We start from the raw sequence: 27759 nt of genomic DNA, 5'->3' as shown, positions 1-27759 counted from the left end.
TAATCAATCATGAGCTAAGTGTGAACTCTCGAAGTTAGTATTAAGGATATCTTTAAGCTAGTATGCTACAAAACAGTGAACAAATGAGCATTTAGAAGATATAAACCTAATAAACACATCAAAAGCTTGCAGTTCGTCACTTCCGCCTAAATGGATCAACGATTTATTTTTGACGTCACCTCATATTTCAGTTTCTCATCAAATCTTCTGACCAATCAGCTGCTCTCTAGTATCTGAAATGCCTCGCCCCCTTCAAGGCACTTCTCATTTGCTTTTCATTTGATGCGCTTGAGCTCAACCGCTCTCACTGGCAGAGCTGTGATAAAACTAAACACTATTGGCTGTTTTTGAAGAGGAGGAGCTACTCTATGTCCCGCCCTGTCTTTATGTTTCAGTTGAGATTGTCAAACATTTCAAAGCACTTTTAGTATTAATTATGATCATTTAAGCCTGGTGCCCTGAAATTTTATCCTACCCATCAGATTATGCTACCAACACTGTATTTGAATGGTTCCGAGAGGTTGGGGTTAGGGATTAGGTAGGTTAGGGCAATATTACAGCTTCATATCACACTACTCCACATTAAAATTTACACTAGTAGCAAAATCGGATGGGTAGCATATTGCGTCATCAACATGTGCTACCTACTTTTTAAATGGAAGGTTGGACAATCTGACAAGGTTGGACAAATTGAGAGAACACCAACTCACACTGTGCGGTTTTTCCTAAGCAATTAATCTTAAACGATTGTAGCATGTCAGTGTAATGAAGTTCATGGCCCTTTGGCCGTCGGAAAGAAGGAGGCGGAGAACCGATGCAGTTTTAAAATGATTTATTAATAACAGTAACGGCAGCCTCCGTCTAAACCAAAACAAACGGACGGCAGCTCCTCACGGAGAATGCCGTCAAACTGAAAGCAAAAGTAAAATATGTCCGGGCCCGGTCCTCTCTCGGCTTCCTCTGCCATCGTTCTTCCTTTTATCGTCCAGAGCTCCTTCCGTGGGATCCGAAGCATGTTCGCACCGCAGGTGTATCCACTTACGCGGTGGCCTCACTCGCCACAGTCAGACTGCACAAACATGGCTCCCATGTTACACTTTTTCAGCTATCATAAAATCAGACTGAATGACAATGATGACGTGCCAAACATGGAAGAAAACTTATCCAGAGTTCGACGTCATCCATGCATGACACTTTCACAATCCCACATTCTGGATTCCTCACAGCAAACATAAACAATCTATAGCAAAGATTCTGCAGACATTACGCCTCAATAATAAAACCAAGAAGTGCAAAAATTATTTTGACATTTCCCTGCAGATAACGACATCAGATATAGCGCTCAAATTAAAATCTTATTTTATTTGTCACATACACAGTGTGGTATGCAGTGAAATGCTTACATAAACACTCGTGACATTATAATAATAACGACAATAATAGCAACAAGAATCTACATTTTGGAGAAATATAAATACAATAGAAAATAAATGCAAATATAAAACATGTAAAGACTTTCAATGTAGAGTAGCTCCTACAGAGGAATTGCCAACCTACGTCACACGTTCCCGGTTGTAAAAAGCGTCCGGTTGCAATAGCAAACATGTCGTGTTGTGTGGTAGGATGCCAAATTCGAAAAAAGTCTTCGAAAAAACTTTTACCGTACACCACACTGCTTTTAATGCCAACTGCAGACGTCTTTGGCTAAAAGGAAGCTAAATGAAGTGAGACTTATTTAAAAATGCTCATTTTATATCAGGTAAGTTGACGCTATGCTGAATCATACTCATTACTCATTTTTGATTGCAGCAATAATTTTAGCAAAAACAGTTAAATATGGTGAATTAAACTGCGGACACTGAATGCTAAGAATGAAATGTAAAAATGTAGGTTCACACACTCTGCCGTACAGGTGGAGTTCGCTGTCAGAATGCAGTTGTTTTGCTTGTTGGTGATTACCCAGGCCTTGTCAGTTTCGTCTTCTTTCCTTGTCTTTGGCTAGGCAGAACCTCGTTTTTTAGCACTAAAAAAAAGTTTTAAATCTGGCAATCATGGAACATTATTTCTTGCACATGACCACACAGAACAACATTGTTGGCATCTAAAGACTTGTAGGCCTTTAACTTCTCTCTTGTAAAATCACTTGGAGTTTCATGAGAGTTGTATATTTGGGGCTGGATGCTTGGTCATTTTGTCATTTTCGTATCCATTGGGAGGGTGTTATCGCAAACGGACCTGTCAGATGAACGCCGCTTACTTTAACGTTAGTTTTGCTGAATCACTATGCTTATTACTGGTTGACAAGCTGTTATAATACTATGAAAGCGCTAGGTAAATAATATATATAATATGTAATCAATATAACATATGCTAAGACAAAAACAAACTCATTTAAATAATAATAACAACAATATTATCGGACTTCATTCTCTTGCTGTAAATGCTATAGCGCTGCCATTTATTTCTGCAACCTCGCTGCGCGTACATCCTGAACGTTTACAAACATGGTAATTCATCTATTGGTTCTTGGTTTGACTCTGAATCACAATGCAAGAAAGTGTCTGAAATTTCCTGACCCCGCCAAAACTTCATTAGGGGAAATATGCAAGGTGTCTGCACATTGTCTTAAAAAGCCTTGTAAGAAACTAAGTCTGCCTTAATCCAACTTCTGTGTCTTTTCACAATTGCGTTCTATGCTCATTTCTTAACAAAGAGCTTAATTATCGTAGAAAGGAGAGTTCCTGAAGTTAAGTGTTTAAATGATGACTTTGGAGTGATAATTCACTTACTGTAGCATGGGAAAGGTAGTGAGTCATCAAGAACCATCTGCTGATCAAAAGGCATTCTTTCAACCTCATCTATTTTAAACAGTGAGTGTTCTCACTCCATCAAAGTCCATCAAAGATCTGAGAACGGAAGAGAAACACCTTATTGTTAGGCCAAATTTATTGTTAGGTCCCAAAAAAGCTTAAATTTGACTTGATGAAACCTGCAGAAACCTTGATATGATTGCATTGTTGGTGAACATGTCAAACCAATGAACAAAGATCACAGATTTTATCCTAGGACTTTAGGAATCTTTTAGGATTTCCCAAATTTTTCTTAGACGAACAAATGGTGGCTGAAATCTCAGTGTGAGCAGAGCATTAGTTCACAGCTTGCATGTTGTTGGAAAGGTCTGATATCATCCTTGAGAGTTTTTTTTTTTTTATTCCAGGGCTTTGTGGTGGCACTTCTGTACTGTTTCCTAAATGGAGAAGTAAGTATTTCTTTAATGTAAATGTTCTGCACTGCATATTTCGTTTTTTTTCTAAACCGATATGGTCTTGCCTGAATGTTTTTATATTTTCATGTGGTTGCTAGGGGAGTCCTTTATGGTTGCTAGGCAGCTGACAACTGGCTCAGATCATATAAAAGAGATGTCAAAACTTAAATCTCTCCGTTTAATGAAGGTGTTTTTCCCACTGGGTGAAAATCCAAAAATCTGTTCTCTTACAAAAGCAATAACACACCTGAACAAGCTGCGTGATTTGATGGATCTAAAGAATATCCATAGCATCAATTGTATGAGATCAGTATTGCACAAAACTAAGGTATATTACACTTTTAGAATATATATAGTAAAAAAAAGCTTACACCTTAAGGTTTTCAGGGCTCTACACTGATTTCACCGCATGGACTAATAACCTTCTTTTTAGCTTCTAGACCTTCATTGTAGACTTTTAGTCATTTAAGTAGAGAAAATAAAAATTATGTATCATTATTATTTTTTAAATTCATACTAATGTTTCTGATGCACTGTATGCCATGACTGCTTGGAGTCAGCTTGTTGAATAACATATAAAACAGTTGGAGATATATATTTTTCACAATTCTTTTTTCTTTAAATTAAGATGTTATACTATTTATATTGTATTCAGGTACTTTTTCTATCATGCACAGTCTTACTTTGTTTGATGTAACGATTAATGATACATATCTTTGGAATTTTATTTGTTCTTTATAAGCTCAGCATCAGTGTTGGGTAAGTCACATTAAAAAAGTAAATAATTACAAATTACATCATTAAAATTGTATTTAAATTACTTCTATAATCATATTTTCTGAACAGTAACTTAATTATTGAATAAGGAATTTATTACTTGACTCAATACTACTAAAAATCCATACCTCAATGCATATATAGACAACAGAAAATAAACACAAGTCTTTAAATCAGAGTTAAATTTTAGTTTTAGTTAAAAAAAATACTAAATGTTAAAAATTATGTATAAAAAACGTTTCAAATTAATGACACCATATTTTATAATTGCCATATATTGTGATTCATCTTGTTCTGAATTCATTGTTCAATTGTTTTGATAAATAAAACCTTCTGTAGTTGAGAAATATCATTTTTCTGCTAAATATATTTGTACACTGTAAAAGCCAAAAGGTTAAGGTAACTCAAACCGTTTGAGGAAAGCGATTGCAACAAACCATTTAAGTTCAAAGACTACTCCTAATGACTACTGTGAACTTAATCCATGTGAGTAAATGAAGCAATCTGAGCACAGTAAAACCCAATAAATGAAGAGAACTCAAACCAACTGAGTTCTGTAAAACCCAATAAGTTAAGGCAACTTAAACCGTTTGAGGAAACCGATTGCAACAAACCATTTGAGTAAAAAACAACAACAACTAATCTATACGAGTACTTTGAAGTTACTTCATTTAAGTTGAAGTAATGAGGTATTTAATTAACTCTTTACCTTCAACACTAAGTTCAAAACACTTGTCAAATGAGTAGAAGTAACTTTCAGTCAACTTTAAGGTAACTACACTCATTTCATTTGATAATGTTGGGTTTTACGGTGTACAACAAAAAATATAGAATTACTCTGCTTCTCTAAATGGATTTACACAAAACTGTTGGAAGTACATCATACTAATATAATTAATATAGTTAAATGACCTAAAAATCAAAAGTAATACCTTTTGTAAAACTAATTGAATTACAGTAACTAGTTGTTTTGTAACTAATTACACCCACTCAGGATAAATGGAAATTAACATTTAAGTAGGGATAAAGGTTTTATTTAGTTCATATTTAGTTTTTAGTTTATTTTCATTTTAGTTATTTTTTCAGTTCATCACTTGGGTCACAGTGACCCTAAACATTGGGGCAGCACAGTAAATCTCAACATAACATGAAGGTAAAGATTGTTCCAGTGGAAAAATGATTAGTACACTGCACCATGTTGTATTCTTCCATCTTTTTGGCACATTTGCCCTTTTCATATTTCTCATATTAGGCACTAAACAGGGCTGTGAGATCAGGTGAGAAGCACGTTTCAGACATTTAAGTCAAAAATCACCAACATTAACTATGGTTTTGCTGTAGTTACACTAACATGACCTTTTGCAGTTTCTCTGTGGTGACATTTTAACATGATATTTTGTCAGAATTGCGCTGTTTTGATATTTAATGTGTTTATATATTATTAATGTATTGAAGGAGTAATGGACTATAATTGCAGTATTTATTTTTGATAAGTTGTATCAGTTGTTGTGCATGTGTATCATGTTAACTATTGTCATTAGGCTACTGTTGTTTCACAACAAATACAATAGAAACCAGTAGATAGGCTTCGTTTAGCCATGTAATACTGTGATGTTACTACAACATCAAGTTATGATAATGAAATGTATAAACGCTTCAATAACTCTCAAACCAAACTTCTGTCAAATACACATTTTTTTTAAGAGTCAAAACTATTAGAATTATCATTATTACTTGTAGTCAAATCAGGTGTTAGTGCCGAAATCTCTAGAACTTAATGCCAACGCTCTTAAATGATAGTTTGAAGTCTGGATTGTATTTGTTAACATTAAACAAATGTTAGTTAAAGAAACCAGCGATAACAATACACTTTAAAATATACAATAATCTGTTAGTTAATGCTAATATCTGCATTTAACAAAAATGTGTATATATACAGTTGAAGTCAGAACTATTAGCCCCCTTTTGATTTTTTTTCTTTTTTTTATATTTCCCAAATGATGTTTAACAGAGCAAGGAAATTTTCACAGTATGTCTGATAATATTTTTTCTTTTGGTGGAAGTCTTATTTGTTTTATTTTGGCTAGAATAAAAGCAGTTTTACATTTTTTAAAAAACAATTTTGGGACAAAATTATTAGCCACTTTAAGCTAATTTTTTTTCGAGTGCACAGAACAAACCATCGTTATCCAATTACTTGCCTCTTTACCCTAACCTGCCTAGTTCACCTTATTAACCTAGTTAAGCCTTTAAATGTCACTTTAAGCTGTATAGAAGTGTCTTGAAAAATATCAAGTAAAATATTATTTACTGTCTTCATGGCAAATATGGAATAAATCAGTTATTAGATATGAGTTATTAAAACTATTATGCTTAGAAATGTGCTGAAAGAATCTTCCCTCCATTAAACAGAAATTTGGGAAAAAAATTAACAGGGGCGCTAATAATACAGGGGGGCTAATAATTCTGACTTCAACTGTATATTTGCAATTTTTGGTGAATTTAAATACATTTAGCCTACCAATGTTAATAGATCAGGATGGAATCATAATCTGAAGCCCAAAAAAAGGACTGTGCCCATCATACATTACATGATGTGCAGACCGGTTGATTTTCATTAAATTGCTCTTAGAAGCATCCAGAATGATGTGTAAATCTGGGCAAAAGTCATGTAATACAAAACTACACGGTAACTTTACGTTTGATGATAAATCACTAGCTAAATCTCTTGAACCCCCCCCCCCCCCCCAATCCAATTCACTACAGCAAGCTTAGTTACATACCGGGTCTGGAAGGATTTCCCTGGAATCTTTCATTCTTCCCCTGTGTGTATTTGCGTCATCTGTAAATAAAGAAAAGATCATGCTGCAAAGCCTTGTGTGGGAAGAGACAACAGCCGAATTTCACACTGAAAAAGACAATTAGCATGTAATCACAAGGTTTGCAAAACACACACAAAAAAAGCTAAACGTGACTTAATATACCTAAACATTAACCAGAGAAACACAATTTTCTGTCAAACATTTCTTGTAATTAACCCTAACTACTGTAAAAAAAAAAAGAACGAGTCCCAATTCCATAAAGTAAAAAACATCACGATAAGCATTTTCTCCCCCATTGAAGTCTATTAAAAGGAAAATGTGGGTAACGTGGGTAAATGTACCTTAAGAGCAAGCAGGGGAAACCAAATTTCGATCAAATTTTACTCTTGATTAGCGCTAACTACTAGCAAAAAAATAAACCATGTTTCCACAGTCTCCTTCAGTCTCCACAGTCTCCTTCCTTATTGGACTTCAATGAGGGAGAAAACGCTTAACGTGATATTGTTTACTTTATCTATGGAGTTAGGGCCCGTTCTTTTGACAAGAGTTAGTGTTATTCACAAGTAGAGTTTGACAGAAATTTTGGTTTCTCTGGTCATTGTTAAGGTACTTTGACCCACATTAAGCTGTTTCCTTATAGTGGACTTCTATAGGGAGAATGCTTGAAGTGATATTGTTCACTTGATACACTAAAATAAAAGCTTGTTCTTTTAAGAGCAGAAAGTGTTTATCATGAGTATATTTTTATAGAAATTTGATTGTCTCTGGATGTTGTGAAGTTAAACTACATTAAGGTCTTATAGTGGACTTCAATGGTAATAAAAGGCTTAACTTGACATTGTTGACTTCATCCACCGAATCAGAGCTTGATCTTTTGAGTTTAGTTAGTGTTAATAACAAGTAAAATGTCATCGATTTTTAAAGTGTCCCAATTGTTGAGGTACTTTACGTTTCCTTTTATAATAGACTTTAACGGCTTTTTACAGTAGTTCGGGTTAATTACAAGTAAAGTTTGACTAAAATTTGGGTTTCTCTGGTTGAGGTTTAGGTACATTAAGTCACGTTAAGCTTTTTTCACGTTAAGCATTTTAGATTAATTTCCATCGTTATCTTTCACGACTAGCCATTGTTTACGTTTTCAAAGTATTATATCAGGCTATTAGTAACTGATTTTAATGACACTACAACTTACCTGCTCCAGAAGCCGTTTTTTTTGGTGTCTCATTTTCATTGTTGGGGGTTTTGATGATGTTAGTGACACTGATGAACAAATGTAAAGCATTAAATCAGGGGTCACCAATCTCGGTCCCTGTAGGGTTTAGCTCCAACTTGCCTCAACACACCTGCCTGGATGTTTCAAGTATACCTAGTAAGACCTTGATTAGCTTGTTCAGGTGTGTTTGATTAGGGTTAGAGCTAAAATCTTCTGGACACCCGGCCCTCCAGGAACAAGTTTGGTGACCACTGCCTTAAATCTTCAGGTTCATGCGTGCTGAATGGCTGTTACTAAGGGATACAGCTCAGCTCAGGAGAATTATGTATATTATTTATTAAAGGACCGGGGGGTAGGGGAAAGTTGGAGCACTCACTCTGGTCCCCCAGGATCTGTGCTGGTTGAGAAAATTACAAATTGAACCAAAACAAAAGATTACAATTGGCTTAAGATTGGCAAGCAAAATTTGGAACCTTGCAACATGCAGAACCTGGAAAAAAAAAAAAAAAAAAAAAAAAAAAATATATATATATATATATATATATATATATATATATATATATATATATATATATATATATATATATATATATAAATAATATTAAATAACCCATTACAGTGTGTTTTATTGATGTCTACCCTAAAACTACACCTCACAGTAATGTAGTAATTATTAATGTAGTGTCACAAAAAAACAACTAAAACGTTGGAGATTCCTCCCCAGGAAACGTGTAGCTTTACACTTCACCTATATTATAAATATTACACGCTATGAAAACCATAAATGTCTCCACTTAATATAAACATTTTACATACATTTATTGGATGGGTTTCTTTCTCTTTCAGGTCCAGGCTGAGCTGAAGCGCAGGTTATGGACGTGGCAAACACAAACACACCTGAGCCCGTGTAAAAAGCGTCGTGTCACTGTAACTCAGATCATGATGCACGAGAGCGCGCATCCGCACAGTGACGTCTGTAATGGACACATCACAGCGGTATGAACTCGCCACTGGATTGTAAGACAGTATTATAAAATCTTTAAAAACTTTGAGCTTGATGACGACTGGCGTTCTGGAGTGTCAAAGATGTTCGAAACAGAGGAAATGACAATGATCAAAGTCTGTTGCATATGGAAGTATGCAGTTGCAGACATTGAGAAGTGCAGTTCATTTGATTGGCGAAGGCCTGATTGACATTTGAAACGGCTGATTGTATTTTTGATTGTGGGAAATAAGAATGATTTTAAAATATATATACTAAAAAACTACATCTTCATTCCCCTTAAGTGTGAAAGGGATTTAAAAAACGAATCATTTACTCACTTTCTACTTGCCATAGATATTAACCTTAGATGTTGCTTACGCTGTTGTTGTCTATTGGAAGGAATGCGTCAATAGAGCCGCCATTTTAGTACAGGGTAGTGCTCCTTTGAAATGAATGTGGAAAAAAGGTGCAGTCGAGGACTGGCCATCTGCAGCCATAGATATATGCAGATATATACACATATCTATGATCGGGAGTTTTCCCGGTGGTCAGTATGCATTTGTTTTTTAATTATGAAAGTTATACATTTACATCACTTTGATGGATAATTGACCACACAGGTATTAAAAAACAAAGAGTGTTTGTGTGCATGAAAATGTATTATCCTCCCTCCCTGTTAAATTTAATCTAATCCATGTCCTGAAACACACCCTATCTCCTGCTTTCACTTTTAATTCTAACAGAGGGAGCGATTCATTTGTGAATGAATCCCCATTATGAACGACTTGACCTTCGAAACATCGATATCGCTGCGTCTCAATGTACATATCCACCTTTCTGATCTAAACGGTGTAAAACATTTGTAATATTCAATAATTTATGGTGGGGAGTATGCACATGTGGCGCAGTGGGTAGCACGTTCGCCTCACAGCAAGAAGGTCGCTGGTTCGATCCTCGGCTCAGTTGGCGTTTCTGTGTGGAGTTTGCATGTTCTCCCTGCGTTCACGTGGGTTTCCTCCGGGTACTCCGGTTTCCCCCACAGTCCAAAGACATGCGGTACAGGTGAATTGGGTAGGCTAAATTGTCCGTAGTGTATGAGTGTATGTGTGGATGTTTCCCAGAGATGGGTTGTGGCTGGAAGGGCATCCGCTGTGTAAAAACTTGCTGGATAAGTAGGCGGTTCATTCCGCTGTGGCGACTCCAGATTAATAAAGGGACTAAGCTGACAAGAAAATGAATGAATGAATGAATGAGTATGCACATTGAAGCGCAGTCACTGTTATGTTATCAGCCACCCTTCAAAAACTAGTCGTTACTTCTCTTAGTCGACAATAATACAAGTTTCTAGCACCTCAGCATCTTGTTGTCATATTTCATTTACATTGTTTGCTGATTTTATTCAAGAAAACTAGCTTAAGCTTGGAATTTAGGTTGAATTGGTGCTACTTTGCCTTATGGTCAAGTGACTGTATCACCATTAATAATGTGACTGGTTGAGCACAAAGATATGTAAAATACAAAAACGTAAAAAACGAAATCTTCCATATAAAATGTTCTGCCTTTGTGCTGTTTTCTTTGTTTGCTCATTACTGAACCCGTACGCAGCCCAAAAAGTCCAGTATCTTCAGATTGGCTTTACTCTTGACTAGTGCGGTTGAATGATTTTTGTCCTGGAAGCACTGTACAAATGTGGCGGCGTTATTGAGGCATGCTCAGGGTCTGTATGCGATATCTAGTGTATATAGCGATATCTATGTCTACCTGCACTCTAAAAATGCAAGGCTATTTTAACCTTACCCAACATTGGGTCAATTATGGACAACCCCAAAGTTTACTTAATTGCTTTCAATTAAATTTGAATTACACTTTATATTTGAGTTTGTGCATGTATGTTTGACCCAATGTTGTGTTAAACAACCAGGCACTTTTTAGAGTTTGTTGAACATAGAAATATTTTCTGAAGAATTTTACAACCCAGTAGCCATTGATTTCTTAATTTCCCACTTGCTAATGGTTATTTTTCAGAAATGTATTTTGTGTTCAATGGAGGAAATAGGTTTGGAATCACTCGATTGTGAGTAAATGGTGAACATTTTTATTTTCGGATAAACTATCCCTTTAAACTTCTGTACATGTGGTAAACCACAAAGTTACTAATGTTACATTTCTGGTGACAAATATTTGTTATTGCTGATGGTACTGCAGATGCATCAATACTCAGGTTAGACATTTCTCATATGCCAGTGCTTTTTTTATCCACCATATCTTATTTTACTTTTTTTATCATGGGAACAGACACACAATTTATAATGTGTGAGACTTTTAATGTCAGTGGTTTCAGTTTATTCACAGCTGTATACAGCAAACTACTTCATAAATGATTTTAAAGCAATTAAAACACATGCCAGTAGCAATGCACACAGTTTAATTATTTACTGCAACTAAAAGTATCACATATTTAAGGATCAAGACATAACATTAATATTCTGAAAACTGACAGAAATATAATAATATAAAATCTTTGCAGCATATCGGTGTAGAAAATTAAATGAGAAATTCTTACTTTTTAAGGTGCACTGCTAAAGGTCTGTAATGTTTAATTTTGGAAGATTGTATTCCAGGATGCTTTGATGGTGAATAGAAAGTTAATAAGAACAACATTTATGTGAAATAAATGTTTTAGTAATGATACTTTGATTAATGCATCCTGCATAATAAATGTTATTCTTTAATATAAATATTATATCATATATTAAACCATTGCTACTTCACAAATGTCACTTTAGAGCTAGTATTTGAATGATTCTCTAGCATGATGTCTAAAGTAATGACAAAACAGGTGATTTTGCTCACATTTTAAGATTATAAAGCTGAACAACATGCCAGAGATTTCCCAGTATTTCTCTGTTGCAATCAGGAGATCACAACAATTAACCCTGAAAAAGCCAAAGCAAAGCAAACACTAGCAGATTACTATGCTATAAATACAGCACAACAACATACAAAAGAGAGAGACTGACTAACCTGTCATTTAGAGAATGTCACTTACCTGTTTTATAATGATTTGATGAGCTGTAGTCTGAAGTTTTTTGCTTTTTCCTCTCTTAAGGATGTATTATGTGGTCTCTGTTGCCATCTTGGGGCAGAACGTCAACCCTCTTGAGACAGTCCTCACTGCAGCCGGCAGCTTGATGACGTAGTTGACCAGGTCCGCTACGTAATCGATGACCTACACTAAACCCAACCATCACAGTAGCATGGTAGTTACCTTAGTGAGCAGAACAAGGTCCACTACAAAATTGACGATCGCCTACGTCAGGCATGTCCAAACTCGGTCCTGGATGGCCGGTGTCCTGCAAAGTTTAGTCCCAACCCCTATCAGACACACCTGGACTAGCCAATCAAGCCCTTACTAGGCTTTCTAGAAACATCTTAACAGGTATCTTGAGGCAAGTTGGAGATAAAATCTGCAGGACTCCCGCCTACAAGAGCGAGTTTGGACACCCCTGGCCTACGTCATCAAGCTGCAAGCTGCAGCAAGGACATCTTAACTTTCTTTGCTCTGCTCTAGCTCAGGCTAATGCTCAGGCTAATGGCCGGCAACAAGCTGCATCTCAAAAATTATAAATATTTAAAATAGGCACTATCCTTATAAATAAACTGCATAGTTCTATTCAATTCAATTCAGCTTTATTTGTATAGCGCTTTTACAATGTAGATTGTGTCAAAGCAGCTTCACATAATGGTCATAGTAACTGGATCAGGGTAGTTTAGTTTTTAGTGTTTAAGTTCAGTACAGTTCAGTTTAGCTCAGTTCAGTGTGATGTAATCATTACTGGGAGTTTAAACACTGAAGAGCAAATTCATCGATGCGTAGCTCTACCAATCCTGAACCATGCGAGCCAGTGGCAGTAGCGAAGAGGGAAAAAAAAAACTTCACCTGATGGGAGTGAAGAAAAAAACCTTGAGAGAACCAGACTCAGTTCGGCACGACCATTTTAATTTCTCCGCTGGCCAAAAGTCTTGTGCAGAGCTTCAGTCACCGCGGTGGAGGCTGGAAGATGGCCTCAGCGAAGACTCGTCTGTCCCTGGAGCGTTGCTGGAATCAGACACATGTTCTCACTCCCCATGACCATCAGAGCAGCAGCAGCTCAGGATATGGCCTAGTCCCGGATATGGAAACCTTGGGATCATCTCGTCGCTGGTCTTGGATCCAATTAGTGACTCTCGTTGCAGTCTAATCAGCAGTCTAGTTGCAGTCTAATCAGCTACATTCTCTCCTAACAAAGCCTCAAAAGTACATTATGTTGTCCAACTGCTACAATATTTGTCAAACTGTAGTGAGTTTATTGATCTGCTGTCACTCTGTGTGGGCGGAGTAATACACAAAGGTGAAGAGGCTGTATGAGTGCTGTTATTGCAGAATATCGCACGGCTATCAGCCAATTAGATTCGAGAACCAGACACAACTGTTGTGAATAAATATATATTTATATAGAACTTTTATTTTGCAGGATGCATTAATTAATATATCAAGTAAATATTTATATCAAGTACATCAGCTGAATACCAATAACACTTGAGCACCGACACTGTAAATTTACTGTAAATGTTGTTACATAAATAAAACAGGCAATGACTACTTTTTAAAAAGGGAACTTTAAGAAATATCAATCAGTTCTGTGTTAAAGGCTCACACTACACAGAAAACGGTGTTTACAGTTGTAAAAGATGCATTGTGTTGCACTGTTTGTATCATTTAAATGATTCTACTTTGTACTTCTTTTAGCGGTTCTGACAGGTGATTTTGATTCCTTTCATACTGTTTTTACGATGCTTCTGCTTTGTATTAAATATGTATTATACCGAATCACAGCTGGACGTTTCTAATGTTTCATTTATGAGGTGCATCAAGTTTTCTACTGGTACTTTTGCTTTCTATTGCGAAACACAAACCACAGCAGTCATTTAAAATTGCATTATTAAAATTCGAATTGTGAAATTATAATAAAGCATTAAATAAATTATTAAGTGTTATTATTCGTATTATAAGTCTAATTACAGTAGCCCTGTTTTTGTTACTTTGTACATATTCAATTAAATTTTATTTATTTATAAAGCACTTTAAAACAACACAGTTGACCAAAGTGCTGACAACAAAGAATAAAACAAACTTTAAAATACAAATAAATAAACATAAAATGTCAACATCTCAAGCTGTGCTAAAAGCCAAATTGAACAGGTGGGTTTTAAGAAGGGATTTAAAAACAGTGATGGAAGAGGCTTGTCTAATGTACAACGGCAGCTCATTCCACAATTTTGGTGCAGCCACAGCAAAACCCCGATCCCCTCTGAGCTTTCGACTGGTCCTGGGCACACCCAGGAGCAGCTGGTCGGCTGACCTGAGCGAACGATAAGGTGTGTAAGGACAGAGAAGCTCAGAGAGGTAAAGAAGATGATAAAATCGGGGTGATGTGCTTGTATTTGCGTGTGCCAGTTAAAAGACGTGCAGCTGCATTCTGAACCAGTTGCAGTCGATAGATCAAAGACTGACTCACCCCAAAATAAAGGGCATTACAGTAGTCCAAGTGGGAGTTTATAAAAGCAGGGATCACTGTTTCAAAGTGCTTGTGCGATAAAACGTGCTTAATTTTGGCCAGTTGTCGTAAGTGAAAGCAGCTAGAGTGAACAACAGACTATAATAATATTTTTGGACTATAATAATTATAAGAAAATGTGTTTTTTTAGTGTGTGTGTGTGTTGAACTAAATTCCTCCCTTACACCTTTGTCTTCTATACATATATACATATATATATATATATATATATATATATATATATATATATATATATATACATATATATATATATATATATATACATATATACACACACACATATATATATATATATATATATATACACACACACATACATATATATATATATATATATATATATATATATATATATATATATATATATATATATATATATATATATATATAAAGTAACATATATTAAAGGAACATATATGTACCTAATAAAGTGGCCGGTTAGTGTAAATAAAGTAACATATATTCCTCTCTCTTACTCTCTCTTTCACACACACTCTCTCACTCTCTCTTTCACACACACACACAGAGAAACAATACACATGTAAAAAAAAACTAACTACATGAGTTCCAGAAATTCAAGAGTTATTTGTCAAGAATGGAGTTCAGACACATACAAAAATGTTCACAGGTCAAACATGGACATCATCTCTACATCAAAGCAGAAGAAAAAGCAGAGAGCCTTTAAACAGCAGCTGAATGTACAATACAGTTGTAGTCCGGGTGTTACATTCAGATAGACATGAGCGAGTCTACGATATGAAGGCATCTCAAAAACACAATGAAACACAGCAGACCCAGACAGATTCAATCTCCCACAATCCCCCACATTCCCGCGCTCAAATATACAAATAAAAGCGCCATCTACTGGCAGGCAGATGCGTTACAAGCACAATGAACACGTCTGGTACAGTTTTGAGACATGGTCGTTCCCTTCTGAGTGCACTTACCCAGAATGACGGCTGGTGTCAAGAACATATAGAAAGCAGCAAAGTCTGTCTCTTTTTTTGTTTTTGTATTTTTTTTTCATGCAGATATATCTAGAAAGAGTCACAGAGAGAGCTCAGCCCTCACTTTACTATATCCAGAAACACAAACTGAAGTAAAGTCAACTGAGGTAAAGTTAGTTGTATATTCGCACATTCATTTAGTGACAACTTGTGACATGCTCCCTTTTGTTTACCATGGCACTTTGAATATTATTCAGTCACAAATCACACGTGAATATGACTTTAAAACAACATTAGCACTATTCATTTGTGAACAATACTTTAATAGTCATTGGCTGCTAATATGATTTGCCTGCTGAGATATTTTTCTGAAAGTATATTAAGAAGGAGAAAGTCGAAAATAAAACCAACTTTACCTCAATGTGAAAGTCACACAATCCAAGAAACACCTCTGTTATGAAGCTCCGTTAGGAGATCACAATTTATTTCTACAGACAATTGCACTATAACCGAGAGCTTGTTCGAGATCATTAATATTTACAGTTTGAAAAATAATTACTTTCAGAAAACTGAGAAATGTCAAACAAATATACAGTGTCAACACCGGTAAGCAAATATTTATAGCGGAAGTGTCTCTCCTCGGGGGCTATTGGTTGACAACAAATAGCCCCACCCCAAATTGATGTCATTGGTCAAGCTAATGACGATGCTAGGGAGTCTCAAACAAACAGGTGTTCATATATATCACCGAACGAAGAAACAAAACAAAACACAGTGTTTACATTTTACACAAAATCCAGCTTCAAATATCTTAGTTATTTAGGCATAATATAAATAAGATTTGATAATATTAATTTTAACAGCGGAATGAACCGTCAACTATTCAGGCATATGTTTTACGCAGCGGGTGCCCTTCCAGCTGCATCCCAGCATTGGGAAACACCCATACGCAGTCATTCACACACACTCATACACTGCGGCCAATTTAGTTTATTCAATTCATCTATAGCGCATGTGTTTGGAATGTGGGGGAAACCAGAGCACCTGGAGGAAACCCACGCCAACATGGGGAGAACATGCAAACTCCACACAGAAATACCAACTGGCTCAGCCGGGACTCAAACCAGCAACCTTCTTGCCGTGAGGCGACAGTGGTAACCACTAAGCCACCGTGTCACCGCTACAGAAAAAATAAATAGGAATACTTCCAGAAGCTAAAAAAATGGGCGGGGCACAATTAAAATCTGAGACACGCATTTGGGGCGGGGCTACATGTCTATCCAATCAATAGAGGTTAGAGTGAGTTTTAATATGCCACAATTTTGCATTTTCCGTTTAGCGATGGTAAACTGCACACTTCAATTACACTTCAAAATGACAAGTCAAAAATATACACACACATTTCCACATATTCAATAAAGAAAGATCAACACGACCATCACTTTCACTGTACATTTCAATATTCAACCCTGCCCTCCATATGAAACGACTACCACCATGAGCTGCAACAAAAGCATATTGCATTTCAAAAATTGGCACGTTGATAGTTACATACATCGTTGGTACTTCATTTCACCGCAAGTGTTGGCTAATGTGATGAGAGAGTGCTGGTACATCCATCGTTTACTGGCACATGTGCGTGTTTAACGTCTACAGAGAATTTACACTCTACAACATCACAGCAGAGAATAATACTGCACTGGAAACAAACAACACCTTTAGCCACTTTCCACACTAATGCACGCTGTTTTTTTTTTTGTTTTGCCATCAAACATGTAGAATGTGAGTGATAACTAATTATGATTGTCAGTCAGTGGTGACGCAGTAAATTTGGTTGGATTTAGAGATTTGACATCAGAGATTGTATTTGTAAAGGGTTGGGGGTTCTCTACCTTTCAAGCATTAAAAACTTTCGATGCAAAATAAATTAAATCCTGGCATCAAAACTTCACTGTAAAAAATATCTGTTAATTAAAGTGTCCGTACTTTGTGATTCGCAAGTGTTTTCTGTTTATTTATGGATTTGAATTGCATCTGGTGACTTTTCTAATGTTAATAATTCAACTCAACAGTTTCACAAAGTGACTTTTATTGACATTTTAGTAGTTTGAAATAATGTGAGAAATAATTTAGAGAGAAATAAATCTGTGAAATAATAGAAAATATACTTGCAGTTTATAAAAAGGATATTTGTAGTGTAATATAACAACCAGGTTGCGAATTACGGAGGGGTTTGGGGTGGTCTAATTAACCCTTGATCCCCTCTGAATGACACCAAAACAACATATGTGGCGTTCAACAATTTAAACAGTGGAAAATAACTCACATTAATCTGTATCTTAAATATTATCATTAAAAATAGAAATAAAGAAATATATATAATAGAAATATACATTTGACCACCCCATCATGCCCAGCAGCCTCCTTATGTAGGAACATACTGAGCTGGCAGGCTGAATCTAGAATCTAAACACAAGCAAATCTAGCCTGCGGATAGATATGTTAGGAAAAAAATCTACAAATAGTCTAAACTCATATCTGCTTTAAAATGCACCTGGGGTGTGTTTCCCAAAACCATCGTTAGCCAACTAAGGTCGCAAGTTCTGTCGTTACAAACAAAGTTTGATGATTTGCCGTTTCCCAAACCCGTCGCTCTAAAGAACATTCGCAAACTGCGTCGCAAACTTGAGCACTTGCAACTACACCTCTAGAGCTGTAGTTAGAAACATAGTTCCTGGCTGTGTTCTAATCCCACTTATCCCTCCCTATGCCCTATTCATTTAGAACATTCTAACATTCAAAGTTAAAAATAAAAATTAAAAATGCATTAAAGTCATATCTCAAACTGTTTTTACAGGTCAGTTTTAGCGATCTTCATGTTTACAATTGTGCTCCCTTTGAAAACATTGATGTAATTTTGAACACAACCTCATGAGGAAAGCTATAGGTGGCCTATTATTTAAAAGCGGAATTTATGTTACGTCTCAAAAGCTTGTGAAAACAAAAAGCAAACATCAATTCTTTTAATTAATAGTGGGTTATTCATTAAGCATCTGTATTGTATTTGACATGGGCCTGCCGGTTAGAACAATTCTGCAGTGATTTACAAGTGTCAAATTGTAAAAGACTTTTCAAAAAATTTAAAAATAAATAAACAACATCCTAAATAATAATAATAATAATAATAATAATAATAATAAATCAACATCATTAATATTACTGTACCGAACGGGGGGAGTGACAAAGACAACTGGAGGTAAGATCCAATAAGCAGGTTAATTCAGCGTCAGGCAAGCAATGATCAAACGGGTATGTTCAGGCAGTCCAGAATCGTAGTTGTATAAACAGGCAATCGGTCTAAAGGCAGGCGGCTAAACAGGAGAACAAAGATAAACAAGGCTAGGGTCTAACACGACGAAACAAGACAGGGAGAAACACGTTGTAATGTCACTGAAACAGCTAACAAGACTCGGCCAACTGGATGGGTGAATGAGTGGCTTATGAAGGATGTGTATCAGTCTCTGACAAGGTTCAGCTGGTGAGAGTGTAATCAATCTTGATAAGTGAGCAGACGTGAGTGTGACCGGAGAGCATGTATGCATATGTAGTCCAGGAAAAGGCGGAAGTGTAGTCCACAGTGTTCGTGTGAGAACCAGCAATCTCTGGAGAGCGATCGCTGGTTATGTGACAATTACTATTAAAGTATGTTTTTTTCCATTTCTAATAAATAATAAATATTACAATTCATTTTATAATAAATGGCCTCATTATTTATTCTTATATGATTTATATGATATTAAAATACGTGTTAGCTTTTGTAAATGATAGAACACGTAATGTTCAACTTCTCAATAATATTAGTAAAGGAAACACAGGTCCTATATGTGCCATTTACATATATTTCAGTTAAAATGGAAAGCGACTGCATGTTTTTACCAAATCTATTATTGGATTTTATTTTAAATGCATGTGCGTGTAAAACATATAATTTGCACAAATAAATTATAGGGTTTTCGTTAAAGAAATTGTTACTGCACCTAGATTAGAGCATTATTATGGGCATTTTACGTTATAACTAACGTGGTTTAAGCGATGGATCTGCGACAGAGAAACTAGTGGTTTTGGGAAACACTCGTCACTACATCGTTCTTTTCTCAAACAATAAAAGTTCAGCCACGAGTTATGCCGTTGTTTGGGAAATGCACCCCTGGCCGGTAAAATAACCGATCACAGGTTGCCGTATAGGTCAGAATCAGCTCATTATCCATCAAAACACAAGTTTGATAACCAATAAGTAGGGCCAGACAGAATCTGCAAACAATTTTTGCTATTTCTGAGCAGAATATTGTGAAACATCTGTGGATTTATGCGGAATGATTTTGGGTATATTGTAACTAAAAACGTAATGTAAAAAAAAAAAATTATACATTTTTTACTTTTATTTAATATTTACAATGCAAATCCTATTACATCCATTTAATTGGTAAACAAAGCAAGTCTCTCATATAATATATCTACCATATATCTACTAAAAGACTGCATTGTACAGTCTATTGTATCTACAGTTTTGTCGTAGGCAAATCATAAGAACGTTTTCATATTAGTCAGTAATATTAGTGAAATTAATAAAAACTGAATAAATATAAATTTACAAAGATTTACATACAACTAATAAATAGACTCAATGATGAAATGGAAATCTGAGGATTTCTCCACGCACAGATTCCGTGTGGGTCTACCAATGAGATGTAATTGGTATCCTGAAGAATGCATATTTATTTACAGTAACTACTGAAACAGGTGACCCCCGCATAGTCAATGTATAATTCGCTCCCCAATAACAACACCAACTTAGACAATATGTCCCTTTATGTTAAAAATGTTAATAAAAGTCACTTTTTAAAAGGTTAAAAGTTGTTGAAAGAAAGATCGCATAATGCAAAATACAGATGCTAATTTACAGATTTTTTTACATGCTCATTTCTGGTTTATACACAAAATATAATGACCACAAACTCTACAAATATCCAGAAAGCACCATAAAAGCAGTGAGTTTGACAAAGTGGCGCATTTTGAATGTCAAAATAATGTTTGTATTCAATTTGCTGTGAATACATGATGACAGAATCTACCATTTTGAACGAAAGTTCCCCATTAACGCATTCAAATGTCTATTTTCTCTCACAGTTGAACATGTCAGCCCTAAAAAAAGCATTTAAAATGCACCTGATAGTAACATAATGGCGTTGATTTGCAAATCCCAAAGCTCTAAAAATGCACTCTAACACTGTGTAAACTAGTATATTAGTATTACGTATAAACTAAACCATGAAATCTGCTAATCTACACTATTAAATGACTAAATCAATACTGTATGGCACTGGCTGTTTAGAGCAGATCCATCAAAGCTATTATTTGTGACCAACAGGCACTTCAGAATAAATCAGAGGGAACTGTAAAAGATCATCTTCTTCTCTCTGTTAATTGTTTACAGACCTATTTTTGTGACAATCCTAGATTTTTTGTTTATATCGCCAAAGTTAAATCCAACAAAGGCTCATTTTGAAAACATAGCCCCGTATACATTTCTGGAGTTCGCAAGTTATGTAGCCAGAGTATGACTGGAGTTTGTCTTTAAAACAAATGCTATGATGCTGTTCCTATTCACGTTTACCAGCTGACCGCTTACCTCCAATGTGGACGGCTTTTTCACTGTTACCAGTTTGTCCGGTACGTCAAAGGATTTGAGACGCAGAGTAGAGTTGACCGTGACTACAGAGTTCAGGTCTGGCAAAGAACGGTTCCAAGAAGCAGATAAGACAAAAACTAAAATAACATGGTGAGAATGTGGTAAAATCTGAAAACGTGGTAAAAATCAGGCTGCCGCAAGGGCTTTTCTTTTTCTCAAGCGCTTTTGAAAACACTATTGGTTGGGTGTAAGGAAGGAGGAGGGTGGGTCAGACATTCAATCGGTCGACAGCGGTCTCTGGTAGATTTATGTGAGAACAGCAGGCTCGTACAGCACTCGCAAGAAAAGTTTGAGATCTGAAAAGTGTACACAGCGCCCTCTAGTGGATTCACCAAAACAAGAACTGCAAAAAAAACATAGCTCCTGGGACGTATTTGGTGCTTTCCAGAAAAGTATACAGGGGTATGTATTCAGAATGAGCCTGGGTTGCTTTAACTGTAAAAGATCATCTTCCTCTCTTCGGTAATTGTTTACAGGCCTATTTTTTTTGACAATCCTAGATTTGTTGTTGATATCGCCAAAGTTAAATCTAACACAGGCTCATTTTGAAAACGTAGCCCCGTATACATTTCTGAAGTTCGCAAATTATGTAGCCAGAGGTATGTATGGCTGCATTTCGACTTTAAAACGAATGCTATGATGCTGTTCCTTTTCTTGTTTACCAGCTGACCGCTTACCTCCATGTGGCCTGCTTTTCCACTGTTACCAGTTTGTCCGGTAGCTCGTCGCATACGTCGAAGGATTTGAGACGCAGAGTAGAGTTGACCATGACTAAGGAGTTCGAGTCTGGCGAAGAATGATTCCAGAAAGCAGATAAGACAAAAACTAAAGCCAAAGAATATAATAAACAAGTAAATAACCGGGTAAGAATGTGGTAAAATTTTAAAATGTGGTAAAAATCAGGCTGCCGCAAGGGCTTTTTTTTCTGAAGTGTTGTTGAAAATACTATTGGTTGGGTTTAGAGAAGGAGGAGGTTGGTCAGTCATACAATCAGTCGACAGCGGACTGTGGTAGATTTATGTGAGAACAGCAGGCTCGTACAGCACTCGCAAGAGAAGTTTGAGATCTGAAAAGTGTACACAGCGACCTCTGGTGGATTCGCCAAAACAAAAACTGCAAAAAAACGTAGCTCCTGGGACATATTTGGTGCTTTCCAGAAATGTATATAGGGGTACGTAATCAGAATGAGCCTGGGTTGCTTCAACTGTAAAAGATCATCTTCCTCTCTTCGGTAATTGTTTACAGACCTATTTTTGTGACAATCCTAGATTTGTTGTTGATATCGCCAAAGTTAAATCCAACAAAGGCTCATTCTGAAAACGTAGCCCCGTATAAATTTCTGGAGCTCGCAAATATGTAGCCAGAGGTATGTATGGCTGCATTTCGACTTTAAAACGAATGCTGTGATGCTGTTCCTTTTCACGTTTACCAGCTGACCGCTTACCTCCAAGGTGGACGGCTTTTCCATTGTTACCAGTTTGTTCGGCAGATCGTCGCATACGTCGAAGGATTTGAGACGCAGAGTAGAGTTGACCATGACTGCGGAGTTCGAGTCTGGCGAAGAATGATTCCAGAAAGCAGATAAGACAAAAACTAAAGCCAAAGAATATAGTAAACAAGTAAATAACCGGGTAAGAATGTGGTAAAATTTGAAAACATGGTAAAAATAAGGCTGCCCCAAGGGCTTTTCTTTTTCTGAAGTGCTTTTGAAAACACTATTGGTTGGGTTTAGGGAAGGAGGAGGTTGGTCAGTCATACAATCAGTCGACAGCGGCCTCTGGTAGATTTATGTGAGAACAGCAGGCTCGTACAGCACTCGCAAGAGAAGTTTGAGATCTGAAAAGTGTACACAACGCCCTCTGGTGGATATCGCCAAAACAAAAACTGCAAAAAAACGTAGCTCCTGGGACGTATTTGCTGCTTTCCAGAAAAGTATATAGGGGTACGCATTCAGAATGAGCCTGGGTTGGTTCATTCGCATGACAAGAAAAAAAAATACTAATCAACTTGATACGAAATCACAAACGCAATACACAAACTAAACTCATGAGTCATTCATAAGTCTCTATATTGTTGACATACTCTGTACTTAACGGCTGATTGTAAAAAAATATGTTTTACAATCTCTCTGTGGAGAACATGTAATCAAATACACAGCATTTGAACGAGCAACACCAAGTCTGTACATTTTCTTTTGATGAACACAGTAGCTTGCTGATAAAACAATACTTTAATAGTCATGTTTTGGCACTTTATGTTATTATATTGATCTTGATCTAATCGTAACACCGCAACGTAACCCGTCTCTGTGAAATCAGATTCACACTCTAAACCAGCGGTCACCAATCTCGGTCCTGGAGGGCCCGGTGTCCCTGCAGGGTTTAGCTCCAACTTGCTTCAACACACCTGCCTGGATGTTTCAAGTATACCTAGTAAGACCTTGATTAGCTTGTTCAGGTGTGTTTGGCTATGGTTGGAGCTTAAATCTGCAGGACACCGGACCTCCAGGAACAAGTTTGGTGACTGCTGCTCTAAACTAAAAATGTGCTGTCAGATTGGTGGACTGATATATCTCCGACTACATTCTAACAGTTCACATTCTCTATGGCTCATAATGCAATATGAAAATTCACCCTAGTTTCCGCTGCCTTGTCAATTTGGCGGGCTGTTTGTGTGAAGTGTACAGCCTCTGTTCTGCATTATTGACGAAAAACGAAACTACAAAATGACATTCTTTATGCACGGCGTGTGATCTTCATCTTAGATTAATTAGAAAGCCTTCAAATAGTTGCATTAAAGTAAAAAAAGCAACTTTTGTCAGTAGTTTTGGCACTACAAATACATCCCTAGATGGATTATTTCTAATTTCTAATTTCCTATAGGGTTGGAAAATCTGTGTGAACTTTTTTATTTCAGTATGTTGATGTACTGAAACAGAATATTAAATAGAGGGCGGGGCTTTAATTTCGCATCATTCCCTCATAGCAAACTAACGGTAAGAGGGGCGTGGTTAAGAATATTGTGGCTGAAGTCGTCAAACTGACGTCATCAAAGAAGCCCCGCCCCTTTAAACGTGTTGAGACTTTGATTGAAGATTACCAAAACTTTTTTTTTAAAATTCAGAAAATTAACTTGCACAGATTAATCGTTCACCTAAAGAATAACAATGTGAGCTAACAAAATAAACTCAATTTTGATCTCGTGAAGTAATATCCAGGGATTTCATGAATATTTCATAGTCTAATTGTGATTGGTCGTCCCTACTGCAGGTGAAGAGAGTGAGTTGAAGGGCGGGGCTTTAGGGGGGATTGGGCCGATCAGGCGCTCAGGTTGGCAGGTTGAGGTTGACTGTCTCGGCCAGAGGGCTGGACATGCGTATCTGAGAGCTGCTCTTGCTGAGGATGGACAGCTGCGTCCCCCCGTTCACCCCACTGCTCGCTAGCGAAGGGTGACGCTGCTGCTTCAGGTCCACAGCAAAGTACCTGTTCACCGTCCAACTCCTCCATTTCCTCTTTATCTCCGACTGCACCTTTAGGGAGAAACTTGAAAAGGTCATTTTTTTAATGTACTCAGCTGTAAAGGTGCACGCGTTCTCCACCAGTCCACACTCATGCTTTACATGTTTGCAGCCAGATGTGACGTGACATACATTTCCTATGTCAATCAAAACCAATCATGTCATTTTCTGCCCAAATGCTATAGCCAATCAGAACATATCTTATGTGTTAGGGTGCTTTCACACCTAGACGTTAGTTTCAGAACCTGACACGTTTTCACTTAGCGCGGTTCGACTGGGCCTTTGCGAAACCCGCAATTGCGCTCTGATCCACGCCAAATCAATCGGTCAGAGACCACCGGAATGTCTCGTCTCTGTATCGGTTTGGTTGGAGTAAAAAAGCAATACGACCCAACGAACTATATCACAGTGTATATGTATATTTATATATATATATATATATATATATATATATATATATATATATATATATACAGGGTGGGCTATTTATATGGATACACCTTGATAAAATGGGAATGGTTGTTGATGTTAACGTCCTGTTTGTGGTCACATTAGTATATGTGAGGGGCCAAACTTTTCAAGATGGATGGTGACCATGGTGGCCATTTTGAAGTCGGCCATCTTGGATCCAAATTTAGTTTTTTTAATAGAAAGAGGGTCATGTGACACATTGGGCTTATTGGGAATTTCACAAGAAAAGCAATGGTGTGCTTGGTTTTAACGTAACTTTATTCTTTCATGAGTTATTTACAAGTTTCTGACCACTTTAAATTGTGTTCATTGTGCTGCCCATTGTATTGGATTGTCAATGCAACCCATAGCAACACAGCAGGAGAAATGCCAGCACAGGCTTCCAAGTCTCCGTAGTTTCAGGTGCTGCACATATTGTATCTTCACACCATAGACAATTGCCTTCAGATGACCCCAAAGATAAAAGTCTAAGTGGGTCAGATCGGGAGACCTTGGGGGCCATTCAACTGGCCCATGATGACCAATCCACTTTTCAGGAAACTGTTCATCTAGGAATGCTCGGACCTGACACCCATAATGTGGTGGTGCACCATCTTGCTGGAAAAACTCAGGGAACGTGCCAGCTTCAGTGCATAAAGAGGGAAACACATCATCATGTAGCAATTTTTAAATATCTAGTGGCCTGGAGGCTTCCACTGATGAAGAATGGCCCCACTATCTTTGTTGTCTATGGTGTGAAGTTGACTTGCGTTATGGTGATGGAGCTGGTGACGTCATCAATAAAGCACAAGATGCAAACGTTTTACAACATGCCACAATTTGTGATTTATTTTTAAATACATACATATGCTGTTTGACAGCTCATAACACGTTGCAAAAACAATGCAACATTACCAATGACTAATTTCAGTGCAAAACAAAAGCACTGTCAACACTTTCATTTAGCTAATAATGTAACAATAGCGAGGGCTAATTTTAAATAACTGCAGTCAACACACTGCAGGTTCTAGTAAGTAACAATAACAGATATTTTTATGCAGAAACAATGCATACGTCCTCACTTTTAACTCACATTAACTTTTTACTTCCGATATAGAATCCATATATTTTTACAACCCTTGACAACTGAAATGAGGCTATGTATGAGAGATTCTTACCTCTGATTTATATTTGGTGATGACTTTGTCTGTTGGTGTCACTATTCAAAACTAAAAGGCACCTTTTCGCTTATAATGTCTCATTTGTCATCATCATTAATTTAAAAAATGACGTATGACAGCTGAGCGGAATCCTGGAAAAATAAACTAAACTCTGACCAAAGGGAGGTGAGTTTACACGGACGTGACTTGTTTTAATAATTTTGGTCCGTTTAGAAACTCTGCCGTGTGAAAGCGAACCACACCAAGAACAAAGAGCAACGTTGTTACAATTTAAATCCCTGTTTCAGAACAAAACAATCAATCTCCAGTGAAAAAGCACCCTTACATTTGGACCAGTGAGGGGTTATGGTGGACGGGGCTACCTAGTGCGATGCCACGAATAATAGATATATATTATCCTTTACTCATTTAGCAGATGCTTTTATCCAAAGTGAGAAATAGATGATTCATTTTCACTTTTTCACATCAGACCTGGTTGAGACATGCTATAAAAGTGTTCTTCATCAACTAAATATTTGTGTATACAAATATTTATCTTTGGATATTGTTTCCTGGCAGCAACTAAATGTTTTTTTCCTCCAATATATACACAATAATGTGTGATTTATAGATATTAAATGTTGTTTAATTGTCAAAACTACTGATGGCATTTCTTACAAAATAACAAGAAAACAAATGATTTCAGATAGTTACACTCAAAAAAGTACTTGTGCTGCTTGTTCAAACTACCCTGTGAAAAAAAAGCTGACTCAACTTAAAATTAAGGTAATTAGCTTCAGGACATTTTTGAGTTTACTGGACATAAATCAAGTGCAGTGCTTGGGTTGAAAGTTAAGTCAACTCAAAAAAGCTCTGCAGCAAGTTGCCTTACAATTTTGAGTTGAGTCTACTTTTGTTTTACAGTGTACTTATTTGCAATGAGCTGAAACAACTCAACTTTTAATTTTTGGGGACAGTTTAATTGTTTCTAAATCCACTTAAATCTGTAAAAATGAGTCAACTTAATAAATTTGTGTTGGATGAACATGAAGGAGCTGTGTGTAACCCAGCATTTTTTATTGTGTTTATTAATTTGTACACTGAAAAAGATCATTCAAAGATGATTCCTTGGATTTACTAAAATGTTTTAAGTTAAGTGGTTGTAAACAATTTATTTGGGCTAAATTTAAACAAACAAATTATGTTGAATATTTACTCTATTTGATTTTTTTGTTTAAATCAACACAAATAAATTG

At 36.5% G+C, this 27759-nt stretch overlaps 2 protein-coding genes across 12 annotated transcripts in view; one reads left to right on the top strand and one right to left on the bottom strand.

Moving 5' to 3' along the window:
- Nucleotides 1-13937, top strand: part of ghrhra (growth hormone releasing hormone receptor a) — a 60062-nt gene extending 46125 nt beyond the window's left edge. For 3 of the 4 annotated variants that reach the window (XM_087239371.1, XM_087239372.1, XM_087239370.1), the window contains 2 exons: nucleotides 3218-3259; nucleotides 8924-13937. In XM_087239371.1, coding sequence (XP_087095497.1) covers nucleotides 3218-3259; nucleotides 8924-9079 — 198 coding nt within the window. In that variant the 3' untranslated portion in view covers nucleotides 9080-13937. 4 annotated transcript variants of the gene reach the window in all.
- adcyap1r1a (ADCYAP receptor type Ia) overlaps nucleotides 1-27759 on the bottom strand; it is a 375079-nt gene that overhangs the window by 268227 nt on the left and 79093 nt on the right. For 3 of the 8 annotated variants that reach the window (NM_001443960.1, NM_001443961.1, NM_001443962.1), the window contains 3 exon segments: nucleotides 15246-18848; nucleotides 19324-22354; nucleotides 23124-24918. The exons of 2 other annotated variants lie outside the window; for them this stretch is intronic. In NM_001443960.1, coding sequence (NP_001430889.1) covers nucleotides 24694-24918 — 225 coding nt within the window. In that variant the 3' untranslated portion in view covers nucleotides 15246-18848; nucleotides 19324-22354; nucleotides 23124-24693. 8 annotated transcript variants of the gene reach the window in all.

The sequence above is a fragment of the Danio rerio genome, chromosome 2 (assembly GCF_052040795.2).
Source record: "Danio rerio strain M-AB ecotype USA chromosome 2, GRCz13ab, whole genome shotgun sequence".
In the NCBI taxonomy this organism is placed as follows: domain Eukaryota; kingdom Metazoa; phylum Chordata; class Actinopteri; order Cypriniformes; family Danionidae; genus Danio; species Danio rerio.
Note: the sequence above shows the minus strand (reverse complement) of the source record. Positions and strands in the feature narration are given on the sequence as shown.